Raw genomic sequence first — 21390 nt, forward strand, 5'->3', positions numbered from 1 at the left:
AAACAACACTTGTAGATATAAAAGTAAAATATCAAAGCACACTAAACTTTAAACTCTTGAAAAGATTTCATCTCATCTAAAGGACTTTTTCAGCTCTGATTGACTGGTTTTACGAGTCAGAAATGGATGGTATCACATGAACACGATGTTAAAGCTTTGTTCACAGTGTGTGAGTGTTTGAGGTCACCTGTGGGTCGTCCACCTGGATCTCGTGTTGATTGGTACATTAGTGAAGGTGTAAAACTGCCTGGAGAGGGACATCAGGACAGCACTGTAATTGGTGTCTGTTGAGTGATGGTTGATGGGAATTTTGACATGATAACTCTTTCAAACCTCCTGTTAAAGGCCCAGTCACAGCTTGATTTATAATGTATGATTCTTACAACTTTCAGATGACAAAGAACCTTAACAGACGCCTTTATTGTAGAATTCGCTTTGTACTCTTGATAAAAATTCACATATTTAGGTCTAAATAATGACACACAGAAGTCTATTATGTAAAGACAAGGTTTGACAAACTTGAATTCATTTTAAAGAATAACTAGAAAATGACAGTGGGTGTGTTCACCTTTGAGTGAGGCAGTTATTGGTACAACAGTTGAGAAAATGTTCATCAATATTAAAATTTAGGCCATGGCCAGAGAAGAGGAGTGTTCTTGACGTAATTCTGGAAGGCTGGGTCAGATCCCCACTTCTTCACAGCCTGCTTCTCCAGGATGGGGATACCGCTGACGTATTGCAGCAGGAACCAGACGAAGAGAGGCGACATCACGCTCAGGTACTGGGAACCCTGCATCACTGACGAGGCTGAGAGCCACAGGCCCGACCACTGCAGGATCTCTCCTAAATAGTTAGGATGTCTGCTGTAGGCCCAGAGTCCGCTCTGGATGAACTTCCCCTGGAGGCACGACAGAAAAAATTGGTCAGCACGGTTGTTACACTCTGTGAATGAGGCATTAATGCAGTTTGCTCAACATGAGGTCTGTTAACTTACAGCATTATCTGGGTCACTCTTGAACAACCATTTCTGCTGGTCAGCAATAGCTTCAGTAGCAAAGCCAAGGCCCCATACAGTCCAGCCAATATAGTCCCTCATTCCCAGAGGCATATCTCGCTTCTCAGTATTCAGCATTAGGGTGGGCAGGAGGGTCACAAATACCCACACAGCTAAGAGAAACAGGAGCAAATAAATCATCTTCAACCAGATTTGCCTTAATACTTCAATGAACTAAATGGACTTAACTTACTGTAACCCACAGCTCCTACCTAGAATAAATGCATATAAAGAGGGAGAAACCAGACAGTGATTTATACAAGGCATCCCTCCCTTCAGCTGAGTTGGTCAAGGACTATGGTAATGAGAGGAGGGTATTTACATCACTACCTTGAATAGTCCAATATACGAAGAAAGTCCCAGGGCTGTCTCTGACATTGTTGAATCTGCGATCATGACCTTCCTTCAAGATCCGCATGAAGAGGAATGTCCCCAGCCTGCAGAAAGAACGTGGTTAACATTTGTTCACATTAACCAGGGTATTATTCATTAACCTGACTTTAACGTTTCCCACTCATTAGTCCCTCCTGTGACCTTGCCAAGGACCCTCCAGGACTTAACTTACCATGACTACAAAACTCTGCAGGAGGATATAATCTTGGCATGCCTCTGCTGCAGTTTTATTGACCTGTGCACGGATGTCACTAAATGCAACACCAGTAAGAGGTGGGGAGCAATGCTGCCTTGCTTACCTGAGTCCCCATGCTGTCACCAATCCAGTCTGCACCTTCTGACGGACGTGACTGGCTCCTCCCCAGATACGACTCAGGTGGGCAAGAAGTATAAATGTGCCAGATCCTGCAAAGAAATGAAAAAAAAAGAAGAGGATACAAGCTGCATACTCAGGACGGTTGGGACATGGGCATGGCGGGCAGCTCTTCTTGCTACAGAGTAAGGCGTGTTCAATAAATCTTTTACCCAGGATACTGCAGACAACTGGTTCCAAAGTTCAAGGGTAAGAATTACCTGGAACACAGAGTGGAGTGGGGAGCCAGAAGAGGACGAGTAAAAGAGAAGTGTCAAGGTGATTCATTTGAGAAATTATAAAGAAATCAGTCATTGGTGTCGACAGGTAAGCTACGCTGTTCTACGTGTGACAAATGATTTGATAATTGACTGCATTTAAGCCAAGTGGCACCTTGTCCTGACAGATGTAGATTCATTTGCAAAGCTGTAACTTCCTCATTGGTCTCGTCTAAGGCGCCACAGATGTCTGTTACCTAATTAAAACTAATGTGTCCAAAGTGAGGGCACATGATAATTTTCATTTGCTTAAATAACCGATTAATTGTTTAGTCTATGACACACAGAAAATGCTCAGTTTCATAATTCATTCATTCCATTTTTTGTCAGACCAACACTCCAAAACCCTTTAACTTGAAAAATTACAGTATTACATTTTTCTGCTAATTTTAGATGAATAGTTTCATCGCTTGAAGACACAAAATAAATTAAGAATTGAATAAAATCATGCAGTAATTCTTCTACTACCAAAATTACACAGTTAACCTTCTATAAAAGCTGTTCAGGCTGTTTGCTCCGAGTTTGAAATAGTTTTTACCCGATGTCAAAGTGAGAACAGAAAAAATTACACTATGATCTTCTGAGTTATCAGCATATCAGAGTGCTCACAAGAGGAGAGGCAGGCAGTGTTGGTTCTTGATTGGGGCCCATACGTTTTAACCCCCTTTTTAATTCAAGAAGAGGTCCCAGGTTTGCTCTGTACGCCCCTGCTGACACGACTTTAAGCTGATTGGATCAATGTGCCGCCTCTTAAGCTGAAGGAGGAGCTCTAAGGCTGTTTCACAACAAAGCTGTTCTAGATAACGAGGTTTTATAATGATGATCATTCAACATTGAAATACAATGGAAAATGCAGTTTTTAAAATTATGTTTCAACCCCACAGGTGAATAATAGTTACTTAATCTCTCTACAGGCTGTTTTCTCGCTTAAAATGTGATCCGCTTTTCTATTTATTATAGTTATTTCTGCTGAATAACAATCAAAGGCTGTAAACCCAGTCCCCACATGACCGCAAAACAACACTGACAAAAAGAAAACATGCTCGTCAGTGTTTTTTCTCCTTCACATTACCTGCCAAATCATAAAACTTCTCGGTTTTGAACGCTGAAGCCAGAGCCCAGCCGGCCCACTGGATGCCCAGGTCAGCGACGGCACATTTGGCCAGAGTGCTCCCCATGATCATGTCCTGCAGCTCGGCGAGCAGCTCAGGAATCTGACGGTTTGTCATCGAGCCACTCCTCCAGCACCCAAAGAAATATAAACAGTATGGGTAAAGTTCACTGCTGCCATACTACTACAGGAAGTGGCTTGAGCGCAGGGGACTCTGGGTATTGTAGTTAGTGCGGGGGAGGATCAGACCAAGCAGGTGGTCTGCAGCCTGGCTATGGTGGAATGTAACTATACATTTTCTTCAGTACTTTACTTGAGTACTGTTATATATGTATGTTACCATGACTTATTCTACTACTACTAATAATAATTATAGTCATATATAATCATGGACAAGGTGCAGGTGTGCTGCTCTAAGTTGCTTTTTCAAGGTGCAACATTAAAGCCGAATACTGGTTGGTCTTTGTTGTCCATCTGCAGTAGTCTTATAGAGTCCAATGCTCTGGAGACTGTAGAGGGAGAATGTAGTCTTGAATAATCTTGAAAATTCAGGCTTTCGTCTTAATTTTGTTATGATAAATTTGATCCTAATGCTGAAATTGCTCTCAGGGAAAATGATATTTGCGTTCACACTTGACTTGACGACTGTGGTGTTACAGGCCAGTGCTGTAAGGTATCCTGTCATTCTCTGTTCCCCTTCATCATCAGGAATAAACACAAACAAGACAAAATATGGCCGACAGCACGAGTCCAAAAAGCAACTCTGGTGACTTTGCTAAAAAAGTCCAGCGACAGCTGAGCAGGAGCAAAGAGAAGGTAACAGTCTGTACGTTCTTGTTCACAGAGGAAAGAGAACATTACCTCTTAATTACTGTTGTTATGAGAGTTGTGCTTTTTTCTGCAGGTGCTGCAAAGGCTGGGAAAGACTGTGGAGACCAGAGACGACCAGTTTGAAGTCTTTCTGCAGCAGTTTAATGACCAGCAGGTAATCATCTTCCTGCTTAATGAAAAAATAAGAAGTGTGGAGGAGACAATTCAAAAGTTTAAGCTAACAGTTAGATTTTTCTCGTTTCACTGGGATGATCCTTTGATTTTACGTGAGTGAACCCAACATCATTAAAGTAATCTACAGTCTAATAAAGCTCTTGTCTATTTGCAGACTGATGGGAACCGGATGTACAAGGACCTGAGGAACTACATCAACGCAGTCAGAGGTGAAATGTGCTTTTTGCTTGTAGATGCTGCAGAGCTGTAAATTGTATCCTCTGTAGTCTCCATATCATCAGTTCTGCTTTTTACAGACATGCGTGAAGCGTCGAGGCGCCTTTCCCAGTCTCTGTTTGACGCCTATGAAAGCGACTGGGCCGGCGAGGAAGACTTGGGAGCCATTGTGGAGGTCAGAACCAATTTCAGATCATCAGTGATAATATAAACCCTCTCGCTGCATGCTCTAACACTGCACAGTTTTGTTTTACAAGCACAAAAGCAGCAAGATTCGTGCATCACCAGGGGACCAAACCCCCACCTTGTTCCCCCTCCCTGTCTTCATACATAATTAATGCAATATTTATGCTGCGCCTTTTAATAAGGGGGAGGATCTCCTGTGGAATGACTACGAGGTGAAGCTATTAGACCAGGCCGTACGCACCATGGAGTCCTATGTGAGCCAATTCCCAGATGTCAGGGTAAGGCACGAGGAACCAAGTGTGCAAGCAAACAAAACTGAACACACAGACAGACAAAAGTCCTGAGAGCAAACACACAAAACCCAACAGAGACGTTCACACAGAGACATGCACACACAGATAATATATCTGGATCAGCTGCCTTTTTCCATCTGTAGGAGAAAGTTGCCAAGAGGGGAAGAAAACTAGTTGACTACGACTCTTCCCGTCACCACCTGGAGGCACTGCAGACTGCCAAGAAGAAGGATGATATCAAGATAAACAAGGTCATTAAAAGTGACACACATATCTCTTTTTTTTACTGTGTATTTCAACCTTCATTTGTTCAGAAATATACATTAAAAGTAAGACAGTTTTCATCCTGCAGGCAGAGGAAGAGGTGAATTATACTAAAAGTGTCTATGAAGGCATCAACAATGAGCTAAAAGAGGAGCTGCCTCTGCTCTATGACAGGTGTGATAGAATATTTATTTTATTACCATTTTATTTATTAGGATTTGCAGATTTTTTAACACAATGTGTTGATGTTTTTCTCCTTTAGCCGCATTGGATGCTACGTGGCTGTCTTCTCAGCCATGTCAAATTTACGAGACATCTTCTATAAAGAAATGAGCACGGTGGGTTTTGATCTGTGTCGGTCGAGCTGCTACATTCATTTTGCAGACAATATTTATTGTCATAAACTGGTTTTTGACTGTTCGTCTCCTCTCGTAGCTCAATCGTGATCTGCAGAGTGTGGTAAAGGAGCTGCAGGCTCAGCACCCAGACAAAGTGTTTGCTGTGAGGGGAGTTCAACCGTAAGTTTTTCTTTTTAGCTTTAAATTTTGAAGTCATTTTGTTTTGTGGAAATTAAAGGAATAGTTCACCACAAAATGAAATCATCTACTCATGATGGTTTAATCTCCAGTATCCTTCACAGATCATGAAAAACTGTAAAAGATCCCACAAGTCTGTTCTTAGCCTTTTCCAAAAAGTAATACTAACTAATAATTTGCTGTTTTTTCATCCTATATTTTCCTTATTAATTGATATTATTGATTTCTGGTGAACATTTATTTTGGGATGAACCAGTTTAATGAATTGATGTGTCTATTTGGGGATAGATTCTAAATATTCAAACCATGACTTTACTTTTTTCTGATATTATCTTGCTAAATGTTGCAGCTATGGCTCCCTGAGGAGACGAACTCTGATGTCCCCCAGAGCCTGGAAAGCCAGCTTTTCTGAGTTTCACAAGAGCTACAATCCTAAACCCAGCCAGAGGTTTAGCCTCAGGTCCCCAGACAAACCTCGCCGCGGTACTCTGTCCAGGGAGAGCAGCACCCTTGCAGTCTCCTTGCAGTCGCCAACTCTGGAGACCCCCGAGCCCAGCGAGCTGGACGCCGAGTCGAGCCACAGTGAGACCAGCAGCTCTCTCGCGCGAGAGGACGGTGCGGTGGGGATGGATGGAAACAAACTGAAGACAGGAGAAGACAGCAGTGAGGTGGAAGAAGGGAAGGGCGTGAAAGAAGAGGAGTCAGAACCAAAGCCTCCAGCAGAGTCTGACAAGGGAGACGGTGAGAAAGGTCCTGGAAGTGAGAGCAGCTCTGAACTGAACAACTCATGTGATTCAGAGAGTTTGGATCTCCAGCTGTCTGCTGCAGACAACAGCCCACTGCACATCGAAGAAAGAGAAGACAGTCCAGTTACCGTCAGCTCTCCTAAATCTAATGGACTGAAGAATGGTGAAGTTTCTGGGTTTAACTCTGACACTAAGGTTTGTCATCTGATTAGCACACAGCTGAAGAATGGTGCTGCAGTGCCTTGGATTTACCATTGTTTTGTGTCATGACTCTATTTTTCAGTGTTTCCTCTTTTCTTTGTGTCCTATCCAGGATGCTCCTGCAGACAAACAGGCGTCCCTGGACTCCAAAAGCACAGATGTTTAAAGTTTTCACACTTTAACATAAGGTTTGTGTGTTTTTCACGCTTACAATCCATCACATATCATCATTCATCTTCTCTCTTTGTCCGTTGTTTCTGCATTTGACTAAGTTTTTTTTCTTCTTCATAGATCTGTGTTTGCCAGAGCAGAATAGCACAGAGGAGATTGAAGTCAACAGCTGCACAAGAGAAAAAATGTGGAGACAGTCACACTCAAACGTCCAACTGGTGTCATGAAAGATGTTCTGTGCGTTGACTTGTTGCTGTTAGTTTTCTTATTTATCTTTTATTGAAATCAATTGTAAATACAGTGTCTTTTTTTGTAACAGCTTGGTTTCATTTTTGAAAAGTATCCTCACCCATTACATTATATCCTGTACCTGACAGGTACATTTTAAATTCAGAGCAGTTATTTTTTGTGTCCATGCACGATTAGGTTTACATTGTTAGAAAACTTACCAGCTGACTACAACATGGTCACTGTACAAAGATGTACTGTGCTGTGGTCTCAGTTTCATGAGGAACAGAGCTAAACTCCAGGCTCATGTTGCCACTGACCAGAGGACTAAGACTAAACAGAAGTTTCTGTGATTTTCTTGTATTTTCTTTTCACTTTTTTGAATGTATTTTTTATTTTATCCAGTTTTCATGGCAGGGATTCACTTAAACTTCATTTTCCATTTTATTTTGAATTAAATACTCGATCTTCTCTACTCACAAAATGGGAATCTATTAAATCATCATCTCCTTTCACTCAAGTTATTAGTCAACAGTTTATTTAATTTCAGTTCTTTGACAGATATGCACATCTACAGAAAAGATACATGGGAATTATTTTGAAATTTGTACACAAAAATAATAAAAACGCATTTGATTAAAACTTAATTTGAACAGCTGTGGTTGCTTCCCTGTAAATGGAGGGTTAAAGTGATAGTGAGAAATGTGTTATGGTCGATTAACCACAGTGTTTTTTTGTTTTTTTTTAATCATGATAGTCAGACACAGAGACCACTACTGCTGAGTTTCCTGATTTTATAGGTGACAGTGCAACATGTGCTTTCCTGTAAAATAACTCAGATGTGGTGGGGCAAAGGTGAAAAAGCCCAGCAAGAGCAAAACCAGACAACAGACACTTTTTCAACATAATTGGATGATTATTCCTCTGTGGCATGAACTCTGTATTAGTTGCCACACAGTCAGTTTAAGAGGCAGCATGTTTAGAAAAGAGAGCAGAGTATGAGTGGATTGGAAAATATTTTTTTTGTGGTTCAGAAAAACAGACTATGGATTATGAGTGGGTAATATTAAAATGTATGCATCATGTTATGGAGGTGTAGGGAGGGGTGATGTGGGGGTATGATATGAGATGTCCAGCTCAATATGACCAAGATGTTAACTCATCTTAAGGAGTAAAACTCAGCCTATGAAAACTCCCATATATGGCTGTAAAGGGAATTTTTTTGACTGTGGGAAAACAACCCATCAGAGTTATTTTGGTTTGGGTGTGACAACAACTTCACATTTGTAACAGAGAGTAGGTATCACACACTCAGGGTGTGGAGCTTGAAATACATAAACATTTATTATTGACAAAATTAGTGAAATGTGCCTCAAACCTGACAGACTCAGTGCTGGTCTCTGCTGGTTTGGGCATGGTTTCCCCTCTGTTTCAATTTGGCACAAAAAACAACACATGCTGCCTGTGCCAATTTGTATCAAAGGCTTTGGTTTCGGCAAGTAAACAAAATACAACATGCACCAACGGCGCTGTTAACAAGAACGAACCATTAAACACATTTTACAGATAGTTTGCTGTGGCTGAATCCAAATAGAAAGGTACTGCACTGTCTCCTCCAACAGTTAGAGGCTGTGAAGGCATGAAATCAAAGTTTACCACAGCTCTTCACTACCTGCTGCTGTTTTATTTTCAGCTTTATTTTCTTCCTGCACTCTTTAACCAGGTTTCCCAGATCTTGTAATGAAGATCTATATATCCATTGAAACAGGTCTAGTTTTTACTTAACCTGCTGTGATAATTATGTTGATGCTATGTGTACTTTTATAGCCAATAAATAAAACTCTACTCAGATGTGTGTTTTATCATTAAAGTGGCAGATTTAAAGAATAAGACAATAAAAATGCAAAAACAGTTATTATTAACACTAACGGGCATGAAAAGTTGTGTAACTTAACCAAAAATGCTGCACAAAAATCCACATGCACTGAGCCTCAGTCAAGCTGAATCAAGTTCAAGTCGAGTCGAGTCGAGTAGGTCGAGTGTATGGCTGTGTGCAGGTTTGCAGAACTGAATGATCTCAGCAAACAGCACATGCAGCTACAGTCAACCCACAGCAGAAAACTTGTGATGGTTGTAATACTTTCATTTATGTGGGCAGCAGCAGTCTGAAAACATGTAAATGCTGAGTAGGTGGGAGAAAACAAAAACTTTTCCTGAATAGTGTACTGGTAAAAAAAAAAAGCACTAGTGAGGAGGTCAGTGGGGACCCACGGCATATTTTAAGCCCAAGGGCCATGTAACAGGTTAATCCGTCCATGCAAACAAGCAGCTTCACTCTGGTCCACATTGTAAACTGAGCAGTGATATATCTTGCTCATAGACGATCTTCGACGAGCAGCTGGGGGAGGAAAGGGAGGGGTCGGAAATCGAGAGCGTGTGCTGCATGACTCACGAGTGCTGCTGGGCGAAAAGTATAACTACATACTGTATTTCACAGACGCAGTTTTAGACGCGAGAACAGAGTCACACGGAGTTTAAATTTCAAACTTGAGTTAGCAGTGTGTGTTAGTTTTCTCCACCTCTGTTTGTCAGCTCGGGGAAAAGTTGTTTGTCCAGGTTTTTCAGAGACGCTCCGCTGCGCCCAGGTAAGCTGACAAAACCGCTGATGAACAATGTCTGATTGATTGTTCAGTAGTTTGAGAATCATGAGGAGTTTACCTGAATATTTAGCTCAGGAGTTGTTGTTGTTGTCAGTTTGTAAAGGAAGCTAAATTCATGAGGACATGAAGGAGAAGACGTTTAGTTTTTCCTAAAAAGGTCGGACTGACCGGTTCACTGAGAAGAAGACAAAGAAAGTCATCTGTCTGTAACAATGGAGGCAAAAAGTGATAACCGGCTGTTTCCTCACGTCAACATAAAACATGTGACACGGTTAGAAAACTTTAGGGTTGCGAGTAATGCTTACTTTCATCATTATTTTCTGAATTAATCGTTGGCTGTTAAAATTTCCCACAGTGCAAGATAATCTATTTTTAAAGTATTTTTATTCGACTAACAGCCCAACGCTTTAAAAAGTTCAGTTTTGACAAAGCAAAGCGTCAAATTTTAAGAAACTAGAGGCAGTGAGTGTTTGAGAAATGACCAAATTGATTAACCGACTGTCAAAATAGTTTCAGATTCATTTTTTTTTTTACACTCGACTAATCGGTTAATCGGAAAATCGTTGCAGCCCTAGAAAACGTTACTGCAAAAATGCCAGTGATATAAGTCTTTGTTTATTAGTTTTCACAGTTCTGTGTGTTTCTTACAGGTCGGCAGTGAGTTCAACAGCAACCATGAACGGTAAGAGCATGTTTAATCAGTTCTAACAGCGCTGATTTATTTGTACCGTTGAAAATGTCTTGTATTTTTTTGTGGCACTGTTGCACTGTGCAACACACTTGACTTCCGGCGCTCAACAACCAGGCCCAAGAGCCCCCAAAAGCCCCAGGTTCATTCATCAACTGGGTTATGAATTAAAGTGCACCATCAGCTAAGCAGCCTGCATTACCTAATGTGTGGCTCAGTCTTGTAGAAGGGGGAGTGTGTCCAAGTGGTTTTAACACCTTTATTTCTTTATTTCGTTTATATTGTACTCCTATAAATACAGCTGTTACATTGATTTACAGTAGTTGACTTACAGAAAACCTTGGGAGAAGTGTTATTATTCCAGCACAGGAGTGTGAGATAAGATAAGAAAACATGAACTTTATTAATCCAACAGGGTGAAGTTTACATCGTTAGAGCAGCAGCAGGGTGTAGACGAGTTGTCAAGCGAAATTAAGAGAGAGAAAATATCACCGTCATCAGTGTATTTACATAAGGTGCTATTGTACTCTGTTTACAGAGATTAATATTTCACATTGTTTACATTAAGTGTAGCACTGCACATCTGTCGAGCAATGGTGAGAAAAAAGTTGCATGTGTTACAAAGAAGAATTGCACACATTACTGTCCATTAGTGTTTGTTGGAGTGCCTGCTGGGTTGTTGGGAACAGTGCTGGTTGTAGAGTGTGACAGCAGCAGGAAGAAAAGAGCTGCGGCATCGCTCCTTTGAACACTGCAGGTGGAGCAGCTGATCACTGAAGGAGCTGCCCAGCAGTGCTGTCAGAGTCTCATGCGGGTGGAGGGGTGAGGGGGCTGGGAGACGTTCTGCCTCAAGGATGAAAGCTTGGCAAACATACTTTTCTCTCCCACAACCTCCCACTTTATCCAGGGGGCATCCCAGGATGGAGCCTGCCCTCTTGACCAGCTTATTCAGTCTCTGCCTGTCTGCTGCTGTTGAGATTCTGCTGCTATACAACACACCACTCCATAACAATCCATCTCCGTGTCCATGTTCATCGCGGTGGGTGGGTGGGTGGTGTTTGGTCCTGCAGAAATCTATCACCAGCTCTTTGGTTTTTCCAGTGTTTATTTGGAGGCGGTTCCACTGACACCAGCCCACAAAGTCCCGGGTTAGTCTCCTGTGCTCCTCTTCAGCTCCATCAGTCATGTGGACAACAATAGAGGAGCCGTCGGAGAACGTCTGCAGATGACACTTTGTTGAGTTATGGGCCAAGTCTGTGGTGTAGAGGGTAAACAGGAAAGGGGCCAGGACTGTCCGTTGTGGAGCGCCCATGCTGCAGAGGACAGTGTCAGACATGCAGCCCTTTAACCTCACACACTGTGGTCTGTTTGAGGTAGTCCAGGAGGCAGTGGCCTCAGGAGTGAGGTTTGAATGCACCAGAGAAGTTAAAGAAAATGATTCTCACAGTCCATGGTCCATGAATGGGTACACCAGAGGGCAGAGGTAGATTTGGCCTGGCTTCTGCAGGGCCATCATCAGATGAGAAGGCTGTGTAGTTCCTTCAGGGTGTGGTTTCTTTGGCACGCAGGAAGTCCTCCACAAGATCGGCGCTCTCTCCAGTTTCAGGCTCAGATTGAGGATGGACGAGACTGTCCCACACAGCTGGTCCACACAGGACTTGGGGACCAAGTCGGCGAGGTGGGCTGGGCATAGGGTGGGGCAGATGCCTGGTCAACTCTATTTTCACTGGATTCCTTGCACCCTGATATGGTTTTTTGAGGCCTCCCCAGACTCCACTCATGTTGTTCTGCTGCAGCTGATCCTGACTGAGTTTTCAACTAATCAGTTACTTGAATAGTCATATCAGCTCAAAAGTAGGTTAAAGATTTCTTGAGTTAGATTTTGATCAAAATCAGTGTGCAGTGTTTTCCTGTGGGGGAAAGTAATACATCAATTTACTAGAGTTCTGTAGTTATTTTATATTTTGAGGTAGTTGTACTTGAGCAGATTAATCAATAATGAAAATAATCATTAGTTGCAGTCTGATTAATCATTTGGTCAAAATGTCTTATCAAATAAGACCACGAAAAGCAGCAGATTCTTGTATTTGTAAGCCTTGAATGGAAGAATGTTTGGTATTTTTTTTTGCTTAATTGCTCATTAATTTTCTGTCAGTAGACTAATTAACAAATGCTTGCAGCTCTGTTTCTGGAAATACTTGTATATTTCTGCTTTTAGTAAAAATATAACATTCTTATTTACCTATAATAGAGTGTTTTTATAGTGTGTATTGTTTCTTTTACTCAAACCAAAGATCTCTGTGCTTCTTCTACGACTGGTGTGTTCTCTGATTAAGTCCTTGCATCACAGAGGATTCAGAAATAAACAAGAGGTTGACAGCTTTTGTTTCAGCTCCAGTCCTTAATAATGAGATTACTGTGTCACAACACTTAATATTCCTTCCTCAGCCAGCAGCTATGCAGTTATACAAGTTGCTCGGAGCAGATTGTGCGCTGCAGACGGAGCTCGGTGACATTTTTAACATGCTTTTTTATCTTCCAGGTTCAGATACGATGCATTTACCAACAGACTCCACAAATATGACCACAGCCGTGACGGAGAGTAAGTACACAGTGTTTTTTAAGATCTATTATGAATGCACTGACTTGGCTTTGAATGCTGTAGCTGATAAGTATTCTGACATCATAACCTTATAGTTTGTGTTATTTGATCTTTAAATATACTGCCTGTGGTTTCTCTTTTTATTCAGAAACAACTATGGGGCCTTTAACATCTCTTCCCACACAAGCAGACACCACCATGATTCAGGGTGACTCCTACACTTTTTGTTTTATCTTTCCTATTACTGGCACTCACACTGATATCCTCTGACTCTGACAGCTGAGACATGGCACAGTTTACTTCCTCTCAGTAACGAGTCTCCTGACCTCTCTTCGTTGTCTGTTACCTGTCACCAGTGTTTTCAAATCTAATCTACTTGTTTTATTGTTTCCCTCAGTGGTAACAACAGCAGCCCCTGCAGGTCCAGACTCAGCAGTTATTGCAGGTAACTTTGTTCACAGCTTATCCTGAACCTTTTATACCTACACACCAGTGATACCTTTACCCGAGGCATTATGTTTTTTGTGTCGCCCGTCTGTCTGTCCCATACTTGTGATCACAATATCTCAGGCATGCTGTGAGGGAATTCCTTAAAATTTGGTATTCACTTGGACTCAAGGAATTTGGTGGTCAAGAATTCATAATGATTATGATAAAATACACTTAATACCACCTTATTAAATTCCTTCAGTGTGTTCACTATGCATGTTATGAGTCTTGATAGACATGGATGTAAACTGCAACTTAACAGGTCAGTGGAGGCATACAACCATGAGGCAGTAATTCTAATCTTGTTACATTGTGAAGTCATAGTTTTCTCAAAACAGCATTTTTTTAAAAAGTTAGCATTTTTTAAATATTTTATGTTGATTTTTCCAGTGGTTATTGTTCTCATCCTGCTGACGGTGGCTGCTTTGGCCTTCCTGCTTTACCGGTATCTCTGCCACAATAAAGGAGACTACAGGACGACAGGGGAGCTTGCTCCAGGCGAGGACCCCGATGAGGAGTACAGTAACCAGGCTGCCAGTGAAAAGAAGGAATACTTCATTTGAACGAGGTGGATGACTTGCAGGTAGTGAGTGGAGCTTAGGAAAGAGAAGAAATAGGACTGTATTTGTGTGTTTTTTTTCTGTATCTGTGGTTTGAGGGAAGGCCGCTACCTGCTGCACACTGTTTTAGAGGAATACCTTGTTTAAGATTTTGCTCTAAAAACTGCACAGGTGCACAAGCAAAACCAAAGATGCAATTATCACTGTCAGAGTGAAAATTGATGGACGTGGAGCAGGTGACAGACAGCAGTTGTGTGCAGATTAGCAGAGATCAGCGTGAAACAGGTGGTGGGATTTTAAAACGTCTACAGTCACAGTTACATGATCGGTTAATACTTAGCAACTATTAAAATGTAAGGTTAGCTTGTATCTTACACTATTTATCAGCTGTGTTTCGGTTTTTCTTCTTAGTATTTGCAATTTCTTGTTTCTTTCAGACATACTGTATTGTTCCCCCCTTGTACAAGACATGCTCTGGTGCTATTGAGGGCAGTTGCCTTTATATTGATTTGCTTTTAAAATAATTTTTCTATGCAGTTCTTTAATAAGCTAGTCAAAAACAATGTCCTCCTTTGAGCGCAGGACAGCAAATTTTATTTGCTGCATTTGATTTCATTGTACCTGGCTTTTTTTTGTACAGTTCCTCTCCAGACTTTGTTACTGGTAACTTCCCTATTTTAAAAAATATGGAAGGCAATAAAACATGTTTTTCAACTAGTGTTGTTATACAGTGTGACAGCTTACAGTGATGTTTCATGTATTTTGAAATGGGCAGTGTCGTAATCATCAGCACTTCTGCCCAAAATCAGATTTTGAATTGATGATCAATGAGCAAAGAATTCAAATGTTTTAATCAACATACTGCACATTACAAGTTTGTTAGACACGCCTAGCTACATCCAGTATAATCCCATACAACAGTCCAGCACAAAATCCCACTATTATGCGGTTTATGTTTAGACTTTTTGACCCTATGTTTGAGAGTTGATCTCCTGATAAAATATTAGAAACACCTCTCAGTATAATGTACTCCAAACCAAGACAACAAACCACAGCTACAAAGAATTACCACAGATATGAATCAAAACCAGCATCAACAAAAACTATGACAGGATTAATAAAGGTTTGATTTACTGTGGGCTGCATTGAATAGCGACAATATGGCTGAGTGAAGGTAATAAAACTTGTTTTTTTATTTTTTTTATTTAGGGCTAGGCGATATGACCAAAAGTGTTATTGCAATAAAAATGTTCACATTAGTCGCAACCGCTAATTATCATGTTAAATGTCAAATCATTGTTCCTTTCAAGTTTAAAGGTTGATTCTTGCTCCAGATAGAAAGTTGAAGAAACCAGTTAACTGTTGTTTTATGGTCAGAATATGACACTAAGACTTTGCAACATTTCACAAAGCTGAGCTAAAAAACTAATGAAACAGTTACAGTGATTAAATCTAACTTAACTGATTTAAAACCTAACTTAACACATACCTCTATTCCTGCAATGATTAATTTCTTTGCATGATATCTAATCCTGAAAATTAATTATATTGACCTTGTGTTATATTTCTATTGAGGAAAGCTGAGGTTATTACGGTTATGGTTTTATTGTCCAGCCCTATTTTGACTCTACCTTTTTATATCAAAGTGACAATATTTTGGGTGTGACATTGGGATGAAGACCAAGCAAGTAGAAGGACCAACTCAAACAATCAAATAAGATGATAAAACTGTAAATTACCTGCGATGCAGACAACACCTATAATAATAACTTAAATCCCAAATGTTATCTAGTCTTATCATAAACCTTGAAATGAAATCCTGTACTGTTCTAATATATGTGAATAAAATCAAATGAAAGACATGCAACATTTCAAATTTCCAAAATAACCTTTATTCTAAACTTACATTTTAAATTTTAAGTTTAGTATAAAAAAGTTAAGTGCACCTAAGTTCTTTTTTTCAAAGTATTCCATCTTTAACATGTCTCAGCAAACTGTAGTGACACTCATCTCCTTTAGTAATCTTAAAAGATAGAATGTGTACCAAAGTCCATCACATCACTTTAGTACATACATCTATTTTACAAAATATTGTCAAGAGAATCCCTGAACTATAAATGTCCATAATCCTTCAACAAAGAGTGATCCATTTGCTGGCTGTGGTTGGCATAGCATCTACTGGTCAGCTGTAGTTTACAGTACTTCATATTGCTGGGACAAAGCCACCATTATGCTGCTTAACAAACAATCAGAGCAGAGATGGAAAAAAAGGAAATGTTTGCTTGAATCATATATATTTTTAAAGTTTTGATAGCTGTGGCCTGCAAAGCTGTGTGAAACAACAGCATGAGTGAGAATTAAACGCACACTGAGCCATTTTAAAAACACTTGAGTGACGCGTCAGTCAGTACGGTACAGCAGCTGTTTATATGAGCTGCACAGAGTAAGCTTCATCAGATGAATGAAGCAGGTTTTCAGACAGCTGGTCTTTCTGACTTAAATAACACTGAAATCACTACATGTCTGTCGACAGCGACGGCATTTGTTTCCCAGAGGCCACAGCTGTTAAAACTTGATATGGTATGTCGGATACCCAGTGACACATTGACGCTGCCAGACACCAAAATGAAGAATATCTACAAATATCAGTTGATGGTATCCATACAGATTTACCTAGTCTCTCTTATTTAAGTTTGCATGGTAACGTATGATGTAAATATTCTAAAGAGGTTTAATTAGCAGCACAAAAAACGCCTTGGAAATTTACTATTATGCTGACAGTGATAATAGCCTCATTGCAAAAAAGTCTGCATACACTTTTCAATCTAATGAACAACACGACACATCTTGACATTATTTTAAAATGGAATAGACTTGATGAAAAAGAAGCATTTTAAAATCTAAAAATGTTCAAAAATCTCACAGCTTTTTTTAAAAAGACATGAAACCAGAATTTAATTTAAAAAAAGAGAGAGAGTAGCCCCTTGTCTGCAACGTCTCAGATTTGCTTAGCAGTGCATCTCAGATAAAAAGTATTTAATCAAATTTGTACATAGCAAAGGTGCAAAAGTATGCAACAACTTAAAAAGATGCATTTGACCCACATAAAGTGACATTAACACGTTAACTAACAATTGCAAGTCACATCAGATTGAAGGTTCTAGGTACCAACAATCTCATAACTGCTCATTCGATGATATGTTTGCTTTTAAATTGTGACGTTGAAAATTTCAAGTCACAACCAAACATAAGTGCATTGTAGACCAAATCTTTGGTACAACCAGCTCATTGGTTATACTAACAAATTTATTAGCCTAACTACTCGTTTAAATCACTTCAATGTGGAAAAGTAATAAAGGAAGAAATGAAACACTGAAATATTTAAGTCTCCTCAACCTTAAAAAATGTTGACTGGACACTAATGCTATCACAAAGGTGACATTCCTCTACGATGAAAAAATGTATTTGATGATACCAAATTACACTTTGTGAAAGAGAAACATTGGAGGGTAGTTTGCGAAACCTGTACAATAAACATTTAGTGTATAAACTCTGGGTATCCGACTGTGAAACAGAAACAGGAGACAAAAAAAGCTAAAATGTTACACCAACCACCCCTTCCCGTTCATCTTACTATTTGGATTTACTTTAAATTTCTTTCCTTTAAGTTTACTGAAGTTAATTTGCTTTAAATTAGGGCTATCCCCAGTGCTCTTTGGCACTTGACTATGTTCATCTACAAGTTGCCCAACAAGGTACAGTAATTCACTTTGGATATTGCATGGAATCTTTTCTTTAATTATTTGCTTTAATTCAATTTATTTAATTTACAAGTGATTTAAATGCAACAATCTTTCAGATAGGCAGTTCGCTGTGCAACAGATTTTTCGTGGTGTTTTGGATACTGTGCAAAAGACAAGACAATTCTAACTAAAAGCATCCAAGATGCAGATTTTTTTCTTTTTTTTGTATAGTTGAGATGTAATTTCTCATCATACTGGTATTTACATGGAACTATTACACATCTATTAGTTTAACTACACTAAAAGTTTTCAAAAAAGACAAGTGGAGATTTCTTTTTTATTTTTTTGCGCTTTAACTGCAACTTTGTAACTGCGTTTCACTTTCACCATAAAGCAGCTAAACTAAATAATGCGGGTCGGATATTTCAACATTTCATTTACGTAGCTTTACAGGTATACAAGAACATCTCAATGTAATTTGTGATCCATTTGATCAAAGGAGACCAGGTCTCTTCAACAAACGCCTGAAAGAGGTCCAATCTGGGATGACCAAAGAGGTTAGACCCAATGAGGAATTATGGCATGAATTCTACAACATTAAAAATTTGCATTTATCCTCTCCAGGCAGTGGCATTTATCGTTTCATCTCTAGGTCACAAGTGGAGTACTGTACCTTTCACGAGGGCTCTAAAATATTACATTCCGTTAGGTGATATCAGTATTGTGGCATGGCCAAGCAGCCTGAAGAGGGAGGCGTATGGGATGGGGATAGAACTGGGGCATCATTTGGGACGGGGACACGGTTTAGGCATGATGGAGGAGTTGAGAAGTTGCTGTTACCAGATGGTATAACCTCCACTGGATCCACCCAGGAAGAAGTTACTCTTGCGCTGTGACATTACAACATTGGCACCCTGCATGGCAGCCAGCTGGGCTGCATTGGGGGGATGTCCAGGAGGTGGGGGCTAAAGAAAGGGGAGAAACAAGCACAAACATTGACAGACATAATATAAGATGACACTCCATCTCAACAACTTCCTAACTCCTTTAGGCTCCTTTAAATAATCGAATGAGGTGGATACTCACTGGGATGGAAACACTGCTGCCTGCTGTGAAGCGAGCACCAGCATCAAAACCTCCATCCACCATCACTGTTGAACCAGGTGGGTACACAGCTCCCATGGGATAGTAAGCCATGGGGACATTCTGTCCCACTGGCCCAACAGCCATAGGTGGCTGCATGGGCATAAACACCTGAGCACCAGGGTAGGGAGAGGACATCTGAGGCATCTGACCAGGCACCTGAGGTGGAAGCACATATCTGGGCTGGTATATCTGCAGACAAAGATGTGGAGAGACAGACAGGTTTTAACTGTTCTGAACTGATACTGTGTATTGGCTGTATTATCGTATGACTTAAAAATACAATAGTACCTCAGAATATGCAGGTGGTGTGTCTGTGTAAGGAGGTGCCTGAGGAGACATTTGCATAGCAGGAGGGTATACAGGTGCAGTGCTCTGCTGAGGGTACACAGCCTGCTGTGGATATGAACCTGCAAAACAACATTTTACTTTATAGCACATAGTTGTACTTTAGTCTACACAGTGATAGAAATTCCACACTGATGGATGGTCTCTTAACACTTCAGCAGTAAATAAGTATTTAAGAGGCCAAACACTTCAAGAGAGAAGACAAAGACAACATATTTACTGTCACAACGCAGCAAAGAATATCACATTTATAATAGTACCAGAAAATATCTCAGTATTTACATATGGACAGCAGAAGTTAGTGTCAAATTTTATATTGCTTACTTGACAAAAATCTTGCAAAAATCTTCTGGTTCCTGCTTCTCAGATGTGTGAATTATTTCTAGTTTTCTTTGTCTTCTCATCAGACAAAATCTGACTTTAAGGCATCACCCTGAGCTCTGGGAACATTTCTGCTATTTGCTAACATTCTTTAGACTAAACAATTAATCGAGAAAATAACCAGTCAATTAAGCAGTAATGAAAATAATCATCAATAGCAGCCACACATATCTACAAACCTGGCTGCAACAGTTGTACTGCAAAAAGTATGTGCAAGGGATGTTAACAAGAACTCATTTTGTTGACTTATTTAATAATTATTTTCTTCATTATTATCATTATGTGTTTTACAAATTGCAAAAATGTCAATCACAAGTTGTGATGGTGATGCCTATGAGTCTTGTTTTGACTGATGAGGAAACAAAACCAGAAATAATTTACATTGAGATGCAGGAACCAGAGATTTTTTCCTATTTCTGCTTAATAATAATAACAATAATAATAATAATAATAATAACAGTAATAATTACAAAACAAATTGTAAACATATAAAAATAATTAATAAATAATTAATTCCAGCTGTGATTACCAGTTAGATCTTGAAGTTTTATCATGTAAACAATAAAAGATTTAGATTAATTATTCACGCTTGAGCAGCTTTAACTTGAGAATTTAAAAAAAATCCTGCTTCAAAAAATACTTAAAATGATTATTAAATTATCACGATAACTGTTCTTTCGCATAAAATTGTGCGCTTAAATAAGTTATATAACGCTTTAAAAAGATAAAATATGTACATATTTATAGACAATTGAGCAAAGAAGCAATACAGATTTACATCCCCTTGGTTGGGTCTTACGAAACGAGGAAATCTTTGCCTTTAGAATTCGTCTGTATTTAGTGATGCTAGCTCCCTGAAAATATGTGACTTCGCCAGTAATAGTATGAAAATACAAGGTGACAGTTAATACAGATGTTCAGTAATAACAGCTTGAGTATTCGATGATAAACTAGATGACCAAGTTGAACATGAATGTGCTCCATGTTAACCAGAAAGCGTCGGGTTTATTGTCATGTACGTAGCTTAACGTGAAGTCCGCTCCTTCAGATGGCCATAACGACAGCTCCTCATCTCTTGTTATAACGTCAGCGTCGAACATCGAACAGCTGACTAATCACCCAAACGAGGTGTGGAGAAATACCTTTGTTGTTCATGGTTGTGGAGTGATCCGGAGGCTGAGGAATATCAGAATTTAACGGAGACTCTGCGTATCTGTTCACGGCCTTATAACAGGTTACGGCTGCTTCACGATCATCCACTTCCTTGTTTTTCAGCTTCTTGTTGTTGTGGAAGTGGTGACGTCACTCGTTCTCTATCTGTGGTTCGTTCCGTTCGGCGCACGTAGTGTTCCAATTGCGCGCGCGCGCCCCCTTCAGGTAGGAACAGTGGGGAGTTGAAGAGTGAATCAAGGTGAACTGTTGTCTCATTCACAAAAGAAAAAAATGGAGGCCTTTTCTCATAATTACGCAAAAACTATCTCATAATTACAACAAAATGTCGACTAACGGGAATTGGAACGCTTCAGAACTTGCCTGAGAATGATCAGGTTTTTAAGTTTCCTACCGTAACAAAGTCATTCAGTGACAGTTCTCAGTGCATCTAATGGTACATAGCAAAGATTAACTTTTAATTGCTATTTCGGCGTATTTAAATTTCCAAATTTTGGACAAATAAAGGCTTAAACACGGGGCTTAAGTTTCAGTCTCCATTGTAACTCACTGAACCATGTCAACAGTGCACT

The 21390-nt window shown here is 39.9% G+C and overlaps 4 protein-coding genes across 5 annotated transcripts; 2 read left to right on the plus strand and 2 right to left on the minus strand.

Moving 5' to 3' along the window:
• Positions 1-401: 401 nt before the first annotated feature.
• On the minus strand, positions 402-3374 carry si:ch211-210c8.6 (uncharacterized). The gene is made up of 5 exons (XM_018679825.2): positions 3150-3374; positions 1747-1852; positions 1385-1491; positions 995-1167; positions 402-898 (listed from the first exon to the last, which is right to left on the minus strand). The coding sequence occupies exons 1-5, from the start codon at positions 3304-3306 to the stop codon at positions 620-622; spliced, it is 822 nt and encodes a 273-aa protein (XP_018535341.1). The 5' UTR covers positions 3307-3374; the 3' UTR covers positions 402-619.
• Positions 1859-7681, plus strand: bin2a (bridging integrator 2a). Of its 2 annotated transcripts, none has more exons than XM_018679550.2 (13): positions 1859-2126; positions 3897-4004; positions 4093-4173; positions 4348-4402; positions 4490-4584; positions 4778-4873; positions 5032-5139; positions 5241-5326; positions 5415-5490; positions 5588-5670; positions 6038-6629; positions 6748-6823; positions 6927-7681. In XM_018679550.2, exons 2-12 carry the CDS (start codon positions 3921-3923, stop codon positions 6799-6801), a joined length of 1410 nt encoding a protein of 469 aa, XP_018535066.1. In that variant the 5' UTR covers positions 1859-2126; positions 3897-3920; the 3' UTR covers positions 6802-6823; positions 6927-7681. The 2 variants fall into 2 exon arrangements, with proteins under 2 accessions (XP_018535066.1, XP_018535144.1); XM_018679628.2 differs by having other exon boundaries at positions 1859-2078.
• Positions 7682-9427: 1746 nt separating this feature from the next.
• Positions 9428-14750, plus strand: LOC108885676 (cell adhesion molecule 2). Its single transcript, XM_018680136.2, has 6 exons — positions 9428-9679; positions 10345-10376; positions 12925-12984; positions 13133-13192; positions 13382-13429; positions 13864-14750. Exons 2-6 carry the CDS (start codon positions 10370-10372, stop codon positions 14034-14036), a joined length of 348 nt encoding a protein of 115 aa, XP_018535652.1. The 5' UTR covers positions 9428-9679; positions 10345-10369; the 3' UTR covers positions 14037-14750.
• A 1152-nt stretch (positions 14751-15902) lies between these two features.
• On the minus strand, positions 15903-20958 carry dazap2 (DAZ associated protein 2). The gene is made up of 4 exons (XM_018680044.2): positions 20791-20958; positions 19211-19329; positions 18863-19111; positions 15903-18741 (listed from the first exon to the last, which is right to left on the minus strand). Exons 1-4 carry the CDS (start codon positions 20801-20803, stop codon positions 18613-18615), a joined length of 510 nt encoding a protein of 169 aa, XP_018535560.1. The 5' UTR covers positions 20804-20958; the 3' UTR covers positions 15903-18612.
• Between the last annotated feature and the right edge of the window lie 432 nt (positions 20959-21390).

The sequence above is a fragment of the Lates calcarifer genome, linkage group LG6 (assembly GCF_001640805.2).
Source record: "Lates calcarifer isolate ASB-BC8 linkage group LG6, TLL_Latcal_v3, whole genome shotgun sequence".
NCBI lineage: Eukaryota > Metazoa > Chordata > Actinopteri > Centropomidae > Lates > Lates calcarifer.